This window comes from Mesoplodon bidens (assembly GCF_964165515.1).
Source record: "Mesoplodon bidens genome assembly, chromosome: 18".
Classification (NCBI taxonomy): domain Eukaryota; kingdom Metazoa; phylum Chordata; class Mammalia; order Artiodactyla; family Ziphiidae; genus Mesoplodon; species Mesoplodon bidens.
The window spans coordinates 43,105,264-43,121,889 of NC_138175.1; the positions used below are offsets into that span (position 1 = coordinate 43,105,264).

At 41.2% G+C, this 16,626-nt stretch overlaps 1 protein-coding gene across 4 annotated transcripts in view; it reads right to left on the reverse strand.

Annotated features, from left to right (window-relative positions):
* The window catches only part of CEP89 (centrosomal protein 89), a 76,161-nt gene that overhangs the window by 40,330 nt on the left and 19,205 nt on the right, over positions 1 to 16,626 (reverse strand). For all 4 annotated transcript variants that reach the window (XM_081215524.1, XM_081215521.1, XM_081215522.1 and 1 more), the window contains 5 exons: positions 13,373 to 13,475; positions 10,723 to 10,751; positions 8,644 to 8,686; positions 5,957 to 6,175; positions 4,485 to 4,630 (listed from right to left, as the gene is read on the reverse strand). In XM_081215524.1, the coding sequence (XP_081071650.1) occupies positions 4,485 to 4,630; positions 5,957 to 6,175; positions 8,644 to 8,686; positions 10,723 to 10,751; positions 13,373 to 13,475 (540 nt within the window). The remainder of the gene's footprint in view (positions 1 to 4,484; positions 4,631 to 5,956; positions 6,176 to 8,643; positions 8,687 to 10,722; positions 10,752 to 13,372; positions 13,476 to 16,626) is intronic.

The following is a 16,626-nucleotide window of genomic DNA, read 5'->3' on the forward strand; positions in this document are numbered from 1 at the left end:
GAAAAATGCCACTGGAATTTTGATAGCAATCATACTGACTCTGCAGGTCACTTTGGGTTGCATGGACGTTGTAACAATATTCTTTCAATCCATGAGCACAGAATATCTTTGCACTTATTTGCATCATCTTTGATTTCTTTCATCAATGTTTTATAGTTTTTGGTGTAGAGATGTTTCACCTCCTTATTGCTTCTCGGCCTTTTGGCTAAGATCAAGTGTACATGTTTCACCTCCTTAGTAAAGTTATTCCTAAGTGTTTTATTCTTTTTGATGCTACTATAAATGGGATTGTTTTTCTTAATTTCTCTTTCCAATAGTTTTTTGTTAGTGTAGAGAAACACAACTGATTTTTGCATATTGTGTATCCTGCAAATTTACTGAATTCATTTATTAGTTCTAACAGTTTTTTGGTGGAGCCTTTAGGGTTTTCTATATATAATTTCATTGTCATCAGCAAATAGAGGCAATTTTACTTCTTCCTTTCCAATTTGGATGCTTTTTATATCTTTCTTGCCTAATTGCTCTGGCTTGGTCTTCTAGTACTCTGTTGAATAAAACTGGTAAGAGTGGACATCCTTGTGTTGCCCCTGAAGGTTTCAGCTTTAGATGTAAGCTTGTCATATATGGCCTATTACTATGTTGCAGTATGGTCCTTCTACACCTGGTTTGTTGAGAGATTTTATCATGACAATATGTTGAATTTTTGTCAAAATTTTCTGCATCTATTGAGATGATCACAGGTTTTACTCTTAGTTTTGTTAATATGGTGTATTATACAGTAAGTCCCCTACACACGAACCTTCAAGTTGCGAACTTTCAAAGACGCAAACGTGCGCCATCAACATCAGGCGTGAGTGAAACTGCAGCTTGCCCTCCATATCTTATTGCTGACGACCCTTCAGCTCTACCATCTACCACCTCCTCTCCCTCCTCCAGTCAGTAACTCTTCTTGCCTATTCACTCCATGCCAACCCCTGTATGCCAGCTGTTGTACTGTGCTACTGTACTGTAATCTTACTATATCATAAGATTAAAAATGTTTTATTTTTTGTGCTTGTTTTTTACATATTGTGTGAAAAGTATTATAAACCTAGTATGGTAAGTACTATATAGCCAATTGTGTTAGTTGGGTACCTAGGCTAACTTTGTTGGACTTAGGAAAAAATTGGACTTACAATGTGCTCTCGGAACGGAACTCATTCGTATGTAGGGGACTTACTGTACTGACTAGTTTGCAGATGTTGAACCATCCTTGTATCCCATGAATAAATAGCACTTGATCGTGGTGTTTGATCCTTTCAATATACAGTCATCCCTCAGTATCTGTGGAGAACTGCTTCTAGGACTGGCTGTGGATACCAAAATCTGCAGATGCTCAAGTCCCACAGTTGGCTCTCCAGATCCACAGTTCTACACCTGCAGATTCAACCAACCATGGATTCTGTAGTACTGTACGTATTTATTGAAAAAAATTCACATATAATGGACCCATGCAGTTCAAACCCATGTTGTTTAAGGGTCAGCTATATTGTTGAATTCAGTTTGCTAATATTTTGTCGAGGATTTTTGTATCTCTGTTTATCAGGGGCATTGGCCTACAATTTTCCTGGAGTGCTCCTGTCTGGCTTTGGCATTAGGGTAATGCTGGTCTCGTAAAATGAGTTTAGCAGTGTCTCTTCCTCTTCAATTCTTTAGAAAAGTTTGAGAAGGGTTGGTATTAATTCTTGGTATGATTTCAAACAATCAGCTTAGTTCATTGATCTTTTCTATTTTTTATTTAATTTACTTCTGCTCTGATCTTTGTTATTTCCTTCCTTCTATTAACTTTGGGCTTCGTTTGTTCTTTTTCTAGTTACTTGAGGTATAAAGTTAGGTTGTTTACTTGAGATCTTTCTTGTCTCTTAGTGTAGGTGTTTATTACTATGAACTTCCCTCTTGGAATTGCTTTTGCTGTATCCCATAAGTTTTATGTTGTTTCCATTTTCATTTGTCTCAAGATATTTTCTGATTTCTTCTTTGATCCACTGGTTGATCAGAGTAGCATGTTGTTTAATGTCCACATATTTGTTAATTTTCCAGTTTCCTTCTTTTAATTGATTTCTAGTTTTGCACTATTGTGGTCAGAAAAGATGCTTGATATGATTTCAATCCTTTTAAATTTATTAAGACTTGTTTTGTGGCCTAATATATGATCTATCCTGGAGAATGTTACATGTGTGCTTGGAGAAGAATGTTTATTCTGTTGCTTTTGGATGCAATGTTCTGTATACACATGGTCTGATGTATCATTTAAGGCCAATGTTTCCTTACTGATTATCTGTCTGGATGATCTATCCATTAATAAAAGTGGGGTATTAAAGTCGCCTACTATTATTGTATGACTGTCTGTTTTTCTCTTTAGGTCTGTGAATATTTGCTTTATATTTTTAGGTGTGCCTATGTTGGGTGCACAAATATTTACAAATGTTATATCCTCTTGTTGGAGTGACCTCTTTATCATCTTATAATAACCTTTGTCTCTTATTACAGTCTTTGTCTTAAAGTCTATTTTGTCTAAGTAAAGCCAACCCACCTTTCTTTTGGCTTCCATTTGCATGGAGTACATTTTTCCATCCCTTCACTTTCAGTCTGTTTATGTCTTTCTATCTGAAGTGAGTCTCTTGTAAGCAGCACATACGTGGGTCTTGCTTTTTTATCCATTCAACCACTCTATGTGTTTTGATTGGAGAATTTTAGCCCATTTATATTTAAAGTAATGATTGTTAGGTATGGACTTATTGCCATTTTGTTCACTGTTCCCTGGCTTTCTGTAATTCCTTTTGGTTCCTTTCTTCTCTTGCTCTGTTCAAGTGTGATTTCATGATTTTCTGTAGTGTTATGCTTAGATTCCTTTGTCTTTACTTTCTGCGTATCTACTATAGGTTTCTGCTTTGTGGTTACTATGAGGCTTACATAAAACAACTTATAACCATCTATTTTAAGTTGATAACTTAAGTTTGAATGAATTCCAAAACTACATTTTTTATTCTCTCCCCATTTTATGTTTATGATGTTGCAATTTACATCTTTTTATCTTGTATATTCATTAATTATTGTAGTTATATTTTTACTATCTTTGTCTTTTAACCTTCATACTAGATTTATAAGTGATTAACCCACCAACTTCACAACAACAGATTATCTTTAATTTTCCTATATATTTACCTTTACCAGTGAAAATTTTCCTGTTACTAATTAGTGCCCTCGTATTTCAGCTTGAAGAAAGTCCTTTAACATTTCTTGTAAGGCTGGTCTGGTGGTGATTAACTCCTTCTGCTTTTGCATGTCCTGAAAACTCTTTACCTCTATCTACTCCAGTTCTAAAGGAAAACTTTGCTGGGTAGTGTATTCTTGGTTGAATATATTGTGCTACTCCCTTCTGGTCTGCAAAGTTTCTGCTGAAAAATCTGCTGATAGATCTTATGAGGGTTTCCCTGTATGTAACATGTTTTTCTCTTGCTGCTTTTAAGATTGTCTCCTTGTTTTAACTTTTGACAGTTTAATTATAATGTGTTTTGATGTGGGTGCCTTTGGATTCATCTTATTTAGGACTCTCTGGGCTTCCTGGATTGAGATGTCTGTTTCTTTCTCCAGGGAACTTTTCAGCATTATTTCTTTAAATGAGCTTTATGCCCCTTTCTCTCTTTCCCCTCTGGGACCTCTGTAATCCACATGATGGCATTTCTTAAGCTATCTTCACTCTTTTTCATTCTTTTTACTCTTCTGTTTGGATGAATTCCACTGCCCTGTCTTCAAGCTCACTGATCCTTTCTCACACTTGCTCTAGTCTGCTGTTGAACCCCTCTATTGAATTTTTCACCTCAAGTACTATATTCTTCTGCTCTATGATTTCTCTTTGGTACTTTTTAAATATTTTCTATCTCTTCATTGAAATTCTCACTTTGTTCATGCTTTCCTGACCTTGCTGAGCATCTTTATGACTGTTATTTTAAACTCTCTATTGAGTAAATCACTTATCCGGATTTCATTAAGATCAGTTTCTGGAGATTTATCTCATTCTCTTCTTTAGAACATATTCCCATTTTTCTTCATTTTCCTTTACTCTCTGTGTTGGTTTCTGTGCATTAGAAAAAACAGCCACCTCTCCTGTCTTGACAGAGTGGTCTTGTATAGGAGATGAGTCTCATCGATCAGCCTGGCCCAAGCTCTTGGTTGCCTCTCAAACCTCTGTGATTGTCCAAGCTGCTGTCTTAATTCTTAGTGGTTCCCAGTAGTTGGGGATGTACCAAGACCCATCAGAAAAAGGGAGGGAAGGAAGGAGGGAGGGAGGGAGAAAATAGAAAGGTGCTCAGAAAGACTCTACTTTGGATGTATCTTTTTTTATACCAAATTATAATAAATATGAACCCTTTAGAACTGGAAACCAATTCAACAGGAAAGGCTAAAATATCAGAAAACTGATTTTTCTTAATAGGAAACATTACCTCTTCCTTGGATAAATGCCTGAATTTTGTTTGATATCTACTCAGTTCTACATTCAAACAATGAACAGTCATTTTCAATCCATCATTTTCATCCACCAGTTCTTGAGCTTGTTTTCTCAGACAGTGTAATTCAGGTGCAGCAACTACTGAAAAAAATAAATTCAATATTATACCATAAGAACTTATTTCAAATTTATCAAGATTTTATATAAATTGCTGATTGTCCTTCTTTCCCTTTTAGGCTCACAAAGGCAATGAATTACAGATATATAGATATAAATGAATAAAAGTTACTAAGTTTTTTTAACATTGAATAGTCAACAGTGTTTTGGAAGTTTGTGAAAGTTTTTGCATGTACAATTAAGGTAAAATAAAAATTTTAGATTGAAAGAAGTCATTTCAGATGATATACAAATATGTTCCTCGAAAATTATATAGAATAAATAGAGAATTTATTATAACTAATAACTTTCCCACATAATAGTAATGTCTTATTAGAAAACGTAATAGAAAATAGATCCCACAAAATAATAGCACAAATAATATAAAGTATCTAGAAATGTGCCTAAGACAAGAAATATGCAGGGTCTGTATAAAGAAAACTACAACACCTTTCTTAAGGCCATAATATTAGACTTATATAAATAGATAAATATACAGAGAAAACATTGAAAACAGTGAATATTTATATGACCTTAGCATTATTATTATTTTTTTTTTAGCCTGCCACACAGCACGTGGGATCCTAGTTCCCAGACCAGAGATTGAACCCGCCCCCACCGCACAATGGAAGTGTGGAGTCTTAACCACCAGGGAAGTCCCTGATCTTAGCATTAAAAAGAACTTGACACCAATGGCATAGGTCATAACAGAAAAATATCCTATACATTTAGCTGAATTATCAACAAACTGAGAAAATATTACAAACATGACAAAGGCCTAAAACCCTTAATATGTAAAGAGCTCCTACAAATCAACAGAAAAGATCAAAGCATCTCAATTTAAAATGGGAAAACCTATAAAAGAGAAAGAAAATGACCCACAAAGATAATGAAAAAAATATTCAACTTCATCAATAATAAATGAATTAAACTAAAATGGGATTCTTCTTTTTTTTTTAACCTATCAAATTCGCAAGGAAAATACAATCCTCATCATTGGTAAGTATGTGGTGAAAGAGCCACTTTTATAGCTGCTCATGGGGATAAAAACTGATATGAAACATATGTATAATACTATGCTAAGAATCAAAAGAAGTATTGGAATTTTAGCATAATAATAATGACACAGCAGATGAAATCAAATTTCAACAAGTATAAGGCTATTAATGAAAGACCTTAAAATCATAACAAAATATCAAGAACATTAATATCAACAAATACTGTAACATAAAATATTAACTTTCAAAATAAATAAGAAAATTTGAATTCTTGTTTGTTCCTTTAATAAAAGAACTGTGTAGTTGTCCCCACCTTCCTGAGAGGATGCTTTCTCAACTTCTTTCAGCTTTCCATTTTCTTTTTCCATCCTTTTAAGTTTTAACTGTAGTTCTTTCATTGTTTTTTTTATTATGTTAAGTTCAAGAGTAAGGGTTTGATTTGCATTGTTTAGATGCAAATTTTCTTCTTTTAATTCCTCGAACTTTTCTTTGGTTATTTCTGTATGTCTTCGATGTGTTCTACCATCTACATCTAAAAAGGCACAGGAAATAAGTTTCAAAATATTAATTGATATTTACAATTCCACATTAAAATTACAGGAGACTATTTCAAACACCACATGAGCAACTCTTCATGTCAGTGCCTGCAAAGAGAATGGCCTATACAGCAAAGAGTGCATGGTCTGTTGAGACTACAGTGAGCAACAGGAAGAGGGATGACAGAGGGGGAGGCAGGAGCCAGTGGAGGCTCTATACTATTGTACATAGTATGGTACATATCATAATATGCAGAGTGGAGGTTGTATCCTGCAGGCCACCAGGAGCCAGAAAGCCTTTCAGGCAGAAGTATGGAAAGAAGAGGCTCTACTCTCAGATGAATCCCTGAGGCCAGCAGTGAAGAAACTGAACAGGAAGGAGGCCTAGCCCAGAGGCAGGGAGACCAGTCAGGAGACTCCTAGAGTAGGGATGGAGAGGAAAGGACATGAGAGAAGGATTCAGGCTCAAGAACTCACTGGGTGTGGACAGTGAGGGGGGCAAGTCAAGGATGAGCACCAAGACCTGTGGTTTGGAAGACATCTAGCCAGACAAGGGACACAAGCATGGCAGGGGAAGGGACGCTCAGGCTAGGACACGGGCCCGGAGCTCTGAAGGCAGCCTCAGCTGGAGAGACTGAGGCGCCACCAGCATGTGGGCATACCTGAAGGCACCGGGGTGAGAAGAAAGCCAGAGACCACGAAGGATGTTAGGAAGGAGTAGCTAGAAAGATGGAGGAAAGCAGAGAGCGATGTTCCACAGGAGATCAAAGGAAGTGAGGGCTATGACAGGCCCCCTGACTGGGCAGAGCTTCTGTGTGCAGATGTGCCGACAAGGGCGGGAATGCTGGTGGCTCCAGACAGCCTCCCCTGACCTCTGACACACACATTCCCAACCCCTAGAACATGAAAGGAAAGTCTAAGAAATGAGTAACTCCACAGCTACACTGAAAACAAGAGGCGAGCCACCAGGAATCCCAGAAAGAAAACATTTGAGATTAGATTGAAGATGGAAGCTGCAGCCTAAAATATGCCAGGAGAGGTCAGCTACCGAAGGTGGGAGTGCTTCCAGGGATGTGCTTTGCCCTGGCAGGTAGTGGGGACACAAAGTGACCTAGAAAGGGCTGATGAGGTATCCAGTTAATGTGCCAGACGGGATCAGCAATGGTTCAAGGCCCCTGGGCCAGGTAGTACAGACAGGCTCTGAGGACAGAGGCAGGCAGGCACTGGGGCTGGGGAAACTCAGGAGGAAGAGGGACCCCCGAACCCCCTGGCTGACCACACACCCCGTTTGTCCCTGTCAGTCACTGGAGACAGGCTGTACGCCTGACAGCCCACTGGTTTCCCCCTCTGAGCAGCCTGCAGTAATCAGACACAGCATCCTCAGGCAGAACAACAGGGACTCCCAAGGACCAAGGCGAACACATCACCAAGAACCATGTGAGCTAAGAGAAGCATCAAAATCAAATAACAGAGGACAGAGTTGGCTGCTCAACAACTATAAGATTTTTGAATGGGTGTAGTTAAGATTCCAGAGAGATGTTTGTCAATACTTAATAGAAATCATGGAAACAAACAGTTTCATTCACAATACAAATTCAAAGGATGGGCTGAGCAGCAGAATGCATACAATGAAGAATGAACCTGTGGGGCTTCCCTGGTGGCGCAGTGGTTGAGAGTCCGCCTGCCGATGCAGGGGACACGGGTTCGTGCCCCGGTCTGGGAAGATCCCACATACCGCAGAGCGGCTAGGCCCGTGAGCCATGGCTGCTGAGCCTGCGCGTCCGGAGCCTGTGCTCTGCAAGGGGAGAGGCCACAACAGTGAGAGGCCCGCCTACCGCAAAAAAAAAAAAAAAAAAAAAAAAAAAAAAAAAAAAGAATGAACCTGTGGGCTAGACATTAGAGCCCCAGCAATATCCCAGAATACAGCACCAAAAACACTGAGATAGAAAGGGTGAAAACAAAGCCAATCAGACATGGAGGATAGACAAAAGCCTTGATTCCTGATAGGATTTTCAGATTAGCAATGTGAGGCTTAACAGGAAAAAATTACAAAATCCACCCTGAAAGCTAATGAGGCTTCCCAAACTGTAGAGGGGACAGCACCCCAGAAAGTATCTCTAGACCCCTCAGCTCTGTCTCTAGCCCCTGAGCAGAGCCCCCGTTTGCATACACCCCCCTCCCAGTGTCTGCCTATAACCCACAGGTCCACTCCCCTCCCCAGGATCTGAGCACATGCCATGGGGACGTATGTCCATCAACCAACGTGTGAACGTTTCGACTCTCTCTTTTAAGGCAAAGGTAGAAATTCAACAAACTGCCTCCTCTTCCCAATTCTGATAATGGGACAGAAGCAACAGCCTTTACAGGAAAAAAAAAAAGTGATCTTTATTTTATGTGAGATTATTCTGGGTATTCGCTGGAACAATCAGCTTTTCAATCACAATGAAATTCAAAAGGCAAATACCTGGAGAGAGTGGAGGTTTTCCACACAATGATGGTTTTTCATCCTAAGGAAGAAAAAAACATGAGAGTAATGAATTAAGAGTCTCAGCATCTTCTAAAAGTGGATTGGCACAAGCAGGGAGGTCATCGTATATCAAATATTTAAGTACTTTTTTCCCCCTTCATTTTGGCTCTTATAGTTGTTAGTTTGTTTTAGCTTTAGAAACTTTAATATTCACTGTTTCTTTTAAATGTACCGAAACCTTAAGGGTTTTCCCCTCTTGGCAGGTTCTCTGAGCAGCAAGGGAAGTCCTGCTTTCTTCCTGCCTTTTTGTCCATGAGTTCAGTCTTTTTTTTTTTTTTAATTGAAGTCCAGGTGATTTACAATATTGTGTTAGCTTCAGGTGTATAGCAAAGTGGTTCAGTTATACATATATATATTTTTCCAACTCTTTTCCATTATAGGTTATTATAAGATACTGAATACAATTCCCTGTGCTATACAGTACATCCTAGTTGCTTATCTATTTTATACATAGTAGTGTATATCTATTAATCTCATACTCCTAATTTATCCCCCCCATCCCCTTTGGTAACTATATGTTTGTTTTCTATATCTGTGAGTCTATTTCTGTTTTGTAAATAAGTTCATTTGTATTATTTTTTAGATTCCACATAAGTGATATTGTATAATATTTGTCTTTGTCTGGCTTAACTTCACTCAGTATGATAATCTCTAGGTCCATCCATGTTGCTGCAAATGGCATTTCATTCTTTTTTATGGCTGAATAATATTCCAGTGTGTGTGTGTGTGTGTGTCTGTGTGTGTGTGTGTATACCACATCTTCTTTATCCACTCATCTGTTGATGGGTACGTAGGTTGCTTCCATGTCTTGGCTATTGTAAATAGTGCTGCATATGAACACAGTATCTTTGCAAATTAGAGTTTTCTCCAGATATATGCCCAGGAGTGGGACTGCTGGATCATATGGCAACTCTATTTTAGTTTTTTGAGGAACCTCTATACTGTTGTCCATAGTGGCTGTACCAATTTACATTCCCACCAACAGAGTAGGAGGGTTGCCTTTTCTCCACAGTTTATTACTGGTAGTCAGTCACTGTGTTTACATGCAGGTCTCATGAGTGACAGGCCATCAGTTCACATTCTAAAGCATGTGATATGACTGCAGGTGCTCAGCAGAGATGCACAAAGCAAACTCCAACTGGCCTTTTCTCCTTGGGATATGCAAGAAGACCCCATAAGCTTCAGAGAAGCACGTTTTCAAAGCACTGAGAAAAGAATACAACATCCTCCTTTTCAACCCAAAACTTAGAGGAAAGGGAAGTCTTTGAACTTTTGTTCATTTTTCTACTACACATCAGTCTGATATTAAGTTTCTAATTTCTGCTGAAAAAGTAGATAAGGTTATAAATTAACTCTACTGAGAAGTCTTTAATTTTTAAACTCCTTTGACATTGCAGAATTAAAAACTTAAGTAGAACTATTTCCATGTCTGCAAACTGGTTATTGTCTATTCATTCTACAAAGGAAAAAGTAAATGTAAGTGATTTCTAATCCCTCAATACATTACATTCATTTTAAACTATGCAAAACATGAGTTTCTTCATGTTTTAAAACTTTTTAAAAAAAAAACATTCAATGGAAAAGAACTCTTAATGGAAGTTTTCTTCCCCACAAATCACAAAAGTTGTTTTGAAATTATGGTGGAAATTCTATTAATTGAGAAAATCAGTTTTTAAAAAATAATCCTTGGGCTTCCCTGGTGGCGCAGTGGGTAAGAATCTGCCTGCCAATGCAGGGGACACAGGTTCGAGCCCTGGTCCGGGAAGATCCCACATGCCTCGGAGCAACTAAGCCCATGTGCCACAACTACTGAAGCCTGTGTGCCTAGAGTCCATGCTCGGCAACAAGAGAAGTCACAGCAATGAGATGCCTGCGCACCATAACAAAGAGTAGCCCCCACTCACCGCAACTAGAGAAAGCCTGCGGGCAGCAACGAAGACTCAACGCAGCCAAAAATAAATAAATTAAATAAATAAATTACACACACACACACACACACACACACACAATCCTTACCTTTAAATTCAGAGTAGAATGTTTACCATCTGATTAAAAAAAAAGAGAGAAAACTTTGTAAAGCAGAGAAAGACATCTGACAACTCAGAAGAGTACAATCTTAGGAACTCACCTTCTGCAGATAAGCTAAACCAGGCCCGGGCGGCCAGCCTTCCCGAGGTCACATGAGAAGCGGGTCCAGAGCCAGGCAGGAGCCCAACTCGGAACTGCTCATCTCTCCCCGCTGCTCGTTCCTGAGCACCTTCAGTGGCTCACACGATCGGAGAACCAAGCCCAAACTCCTCAGCGCGACTCTGAGCCTTCCCCACCTTCCCAGCACTCCCCCTCCCAGAGCTCTCTACCTGCCCCACCGCCATTCCCCAGATGGGCTGAGGCTGATGCCTCCCCGTCTCCGTGCCTACAGTAGCAGTCCACTCTGTCAGATGCCGGTACCTCGACCAAAGGATGTCAGGGTCCGAGCTTCTTGGCCGGGTACTGCTAGGGCGCAGAGTTGCACCTCAGGCTGACAGAGTTTGAGGCTTTAGCCTTTAGACAATAATTATCAGCTAGCATTTACGGAGGATGCTGTGCTTCACACATACAACTAAATTTAATCCTTATAAATTTAATCCTTATAAGAACCTGATGAGAGGTGCACTCAAACTGAGTAGAAGTGGGGTTAAGGAACTCACCAAGCCTCTCGCCACCTGGAAATGACAGAACAAAGCACTAAAAACCAGTGTTTCTGATGTGTTGCCTAAGGATCACTCACATCAGACTCTCCAAAGAGCCTGTTAAAAATACAGACCCTCTGGGGCTCCAGCCCAGAGTCACTAACTCAGAATTTGAGGTTGGTGTGGAGCCTTTTCACAAGTGTCCAGGGGCTTTTAATGCCCATCACAAACCAAAAACCACTGGAGGAGTTGAACTCCCTCCCAACCACCACCTGCGTTCCCAGTTCAACACCACCTGTGTTACCCAGTGCGCCAGTTACCACACTGCCTTTCAGCTCCCAACGCACCTTTATTGCTGGCTTGCGTTACTGCTGCAGTGCTACCTTGCCAGGTGGCGCAGTAATAAACTTCATCAGTAGAGGGCGCAGAAGAGACACTGGAGGAGGAAGGGGCTTGGGTTCCTCATTCCAGAAGGCTAGTCTCCATCCCTCTCTTTCCCTGCGTTCCTCTTTTTCTCTCCCCTCTCCTCCATTCTTCCCTCTTTCTAGGTGGCCAGCAGCACTTCCCCATGGGTGGCTTCTCCTGGAATTCCCCTGGAGAGGGCAGCTTTCCAGAGAGTTCTGTTAGCAACACACCTCGGCTAACTTCTCCACCCGCCAGTGGGCCACAGCTGCATCCTCTCCAATGTCTGCAATGGAGATTCTCCATATACTGCTTCTCTTGGGGGCCCTCTGTTAACAAAAGAGGGAGCAGCTCTTCCCTCTATCTGCTACTCCTGCATTCTTTAGATCGCTCTCTACCCCTTAGTAGGCAACCCTGTTATAGTCAATAATTCTTTACATTACATTTTCCTTTTTCAAATCACCATGTACACTCTGTCTCCTGATTGGATTCTGACTGATATATAACACATCAGGCCACAGACAACACAGACATTAGAAAGCAGATGGACATGTATGAACACAGAGATATTCAGGATATGTTATGATTTTTTTAAAAAGGCAGGTAATAAAATAACATGCATTTTATTCACATACACATTCGAAGTTGTTAAAATTGTGCTCTACGGGAGTACAGTTATGTGTGTTTAACCTCCTATATTTCTGCATTTCAGTTTTTTCTTTTACAGTGAGAAAGTATTAATTCTGTAATTTAAAAAGAGATATACCTTTTACTTGAAGTGAATATACACATGGATTTCCCACAGGGATAAAGTATGCTGGTCTAATCAATTGGCATTTTCTGGCACAGGTATTAGCAGGCTGGCCTCCTGTTTATCAATCAGTCCCCTTGAGAACTGACTTATATGAGAATCTTCTTGAGCCTAAGCAACTCTGAGGGTCCTGATAAAGCAGTGACTGGTGCCCACTGTATGCCAGGCTCTCCTTCTCACTTCTCAAACATAAGCCACCTCTTAGGAAACAGAAAACTACCTTTGTTATTTAACGCGCTGAATTCTCTCACTGTGCCAAATGAAATGTACAAGGATGCGCTATTACAAAGTTGTATTATAAACATGTCCATGCACTCTTTCATCCAAAACACCTGTAGTGACAGCCTGCCATGGGCCAGGACCCTGATCCAGGCGCCGGAGCTAGCCTGGTGAACAAGACAGACAAGCTCACTTGCTCATCCTGGGGAGACCACTGGGTACCCGCCCCTCACAGTGCTAGACATGGGGCGCAGAGAGGAAGGAGCGTGTGGAGCTTCAGAGCCTGAGCCTTGACCCTCCACCCCAGGGAGAGGGGGCCTCTCACGGCTGCCGGAACCGACAAAATGGACCCCAGTGTGAGAGCCTCATGCTTTAAAGATGACCTAACACCCAGGCAATCAGCTATTTTCACTGTAACCCAGTGAAAACAAAACTCAGGGATATTCCCACTTAAAACCATGGAACCACAGTAGGAAGGTGCAATGGCTACATGTTCCCCCAAGTTAACCAATACTTATTGCCACAAAACGCTTTTTGATATTAAATTAAAAAATTTTTTTTTTACCTTTTTCTTGTGTATGCTCTGGTGGAACAGGTGAGCCTGGAAACCCATCTTGTTCAGAAATATTTTCCTCATCTTCACTGTCCACCCCATGTGACGATGGAACCTTTTTGTTACAAAAGACAAAGGAACAACAAACTATGTGATAAGTGCTTCTGTATCAAATTTCTGCCCAACAAACCCAAATGTCTTATTCCATACCTTCTCCACTGCTCCCTCCTCTCTAAGACATAAAAGGAGTACATCTGGCAGGGCGGGATGAAATCTCGGGTCCCTCAGGAGAAGCCCAGTGGCAAAGGCAATGCCATCCAAATTATGCTTAAGCCATCGAGAACTTCACAGCCACCCCCACCCCCGCCCAGTGCTACCTGGGCAGCTCGCTTTCCCCATTCCTGCCAGGGACCAACTCAGGAAAAGGGGCTGCCTCTGGCCTGCTCTGCATAGCACCCAGTACCACCCTGCCTTGGTACTGATGCTGTGTATTCATCTCTGCGTGGGACAAGACCTGCTGACGAGCCCTGTGAGAGCCCTCATCCAGGCAACTGTTTGGGATAGAGGTCCATTATGTTGGCTGGCTGTGAGTCCACTGTGAATGTTTCCTGGTGGAATGGAACTCTCCCCTCTGCTGTCTGTGAGCATCTTCTACGTAGGTGTCATGAATGGTGGCAGGGCTGCAGAGCTGCCCCTCACAGACCTGAGGGCCATGACTGGGACCTCCCCTGCTGAACAGGAGACCACCCCACTGGCAGGGCTCTGGGAGGTGGGGACAGAGGCTGCCCAAGGGGAAGAGCAGTGAACCATGTCTTGTACAAGAAGCTGTGACTGGTGCTCCCTGGCTGGCTTCCCTTCTGCTATACTGAAAAGTATCTTGTGTATGTGATCAGCTTGGCTTAGCTGTGCTGTGCTGCAGGTTGTGGAAGGGTCATCCCCATGGTTGGCAAGGAGAGGGCAGAACTCACCGGCAAGATGCCCAAGAGAAGGGGCATTTCAGAGCCAAAAGCTAAGGCTAGACCCACCAGGCTCTGGGTACAGGGCTCCAGGGTGACCCAGCTCGGAGCAGCAGAAAGGTCTCCCACTCTACTCATCATTTGAAGGGATTAAAAAGAAATGACCTTTTAGGTTTTGTCTCCTAGGAACCCAACTGCCTTGTTCACCCTGTCAAAGATATATTATGCTACTCACTTTTATCAAGGAAATACGAAACTGCTATGGGCTTCCCTGGTGGCGCAGAGGTTAAGAATCCGCCTGCCAATGCATGGGACGTGGGTTCGAGCCCTGGTTCAGGAAGATCCCACATGCCGCGGAGCAACTAAGCGTGCACCACAACTACTGAGCCTGCGCTCTAGAGCCTGTGAGCCATAACTACTGAGCCCGCATGCCACAACTACTGAAGCCTGTGTGCCTAGAGCCCATGCTCTGCAACAAGAGAAGCCACCGCAATAAGAAGCCTGTTCACCGCAATGAAGAGTAGCCCCTGCTTGCTGCAACTAGAGAAAGCCCGTACGCAGCAACAAAGACCCAACGCAGCCAAAAATAAATAAATAAACTAAAAAAAAGAGAAAATGCTAAAGATACCCTATTATGGAAAATAATGTTTGGCAGCATCTACTAGCACTAAGACTGATCGTACATATGCCCTATGACCATACATATATCACTCATCAGTATATATGGGCGGTATAGACCCACCAGAAATATACATATATACACACAAATGTTCATAGCAGCACTATTCCTAAAAGCCCCAATCTGGAAACAACCAAATATTCATCATCAGTAAAATAAATAACTAATTGGATGTTATAATTGTACAACTGGATATTATACAGCAATAAGAATGAACCAACAACTGCTACACACAATGACAGAAGACTCTCAAAAACTCCAAAAAATACGTACTGTATGATTAAAGTCATAGAATCCTCAGAATAGTCAAAACTAACCTACGGTGATTTTCTAAGATCTAGTCTACTCTTGGAGTCAGGACAGTGGTTAACCCTTGGGGGAGTAGTGAGTCCTCTTGGTCACAGAGGAGGACTTCTGGGGTCCTAGTAGTGTTGTTCTTTTTCTTTTAATCTGGATGGGGGCTACTTTGTAAAAATTCACTGAGCTGTACACTTATGGCTTATATGCCTGTTGTGTATATTTAATACATCGATACATAAGCCTAAAGAATTTGTGACAATATTCTAAAAACACTCTAATTTAAAAGTTTTAATTTAAAACATTTTTAAACTATTACATACTTCTGAGTATGAAAATCACCTGGTTACTAAAACAAAAATTGTTTGGGTGCTGAAGGAAGGGAGGAAGAAGCCGGCCAACTCAGCCACAGTGCTGCCATCAGGGATGCCAGGAGTGGCCTTTCCCCAATCCGTCTGTAGCCCTGGCCTAACCTCCTTCATCCTCCTCCTGGTTAGGACACTAACTCAGATTTTAAAGGGTAAAATGTACATGCTAGAATTTACAGGGTAATTATCGGAAAAGAAAACAAGCCAGTATAATCTGCAAACTAGTAGAGGGAAAGAAATAGAACTAAAAAAATCATCAATCCAAAAGAATGGAAGAGGAAAAAAGACACAGAGTAATAGGACAAGTAGGAAAAATAAAGATGGCAGATTTAAACTCAAATATATCCATATAATACGTTAAACATAAAAGAACCAAATGGTCCAGTAAAAAGACATAGGAAAAGTTTGTCAAACTTGGTTAACAAAAACTATATGCTGCATTGAATTGTAAACATTAAATGGATGAATAGTATGTATGTGAATTATATCTCAGTAAACTTAAAAAAGAAAACAACTAGATGCTATTTACAAGACAGAGCTAAACATAAGGATATAGAAAGGTTAAAATTAAAGGATGGATTGGGAATTCCCTGGAGATCCAGTGGTTAGGACTTGGCGCTCTCACTGCCAGGGCTGCATGGCATGGCCAAAAAAAATTAAAGGTTGGAAAAAAATAGACCACACAAATATCAAACAAAAGAAAGATGGAGGGGACTTCCCCGGTGGCACAGTGGTTAAGAATCCGCCTGCCAATGCAGGGGACACGGGTTCCAGCCCTGGTCTGGGAAGATCCCACGTGCCAAGGAGCAACTAAGCCCGTGCGCCACAACTACTGAACCTGCGTTCTAGAGCCTGTGAGACACAACTACTGAAGCCCGCGCGCCTAGAGCCCGTGCTCTACAACAAGAGAAGCCACCGCAGTGAGAAGCCCGCACACCACAATGAAGAGTAACCCCCGCTCGCCGC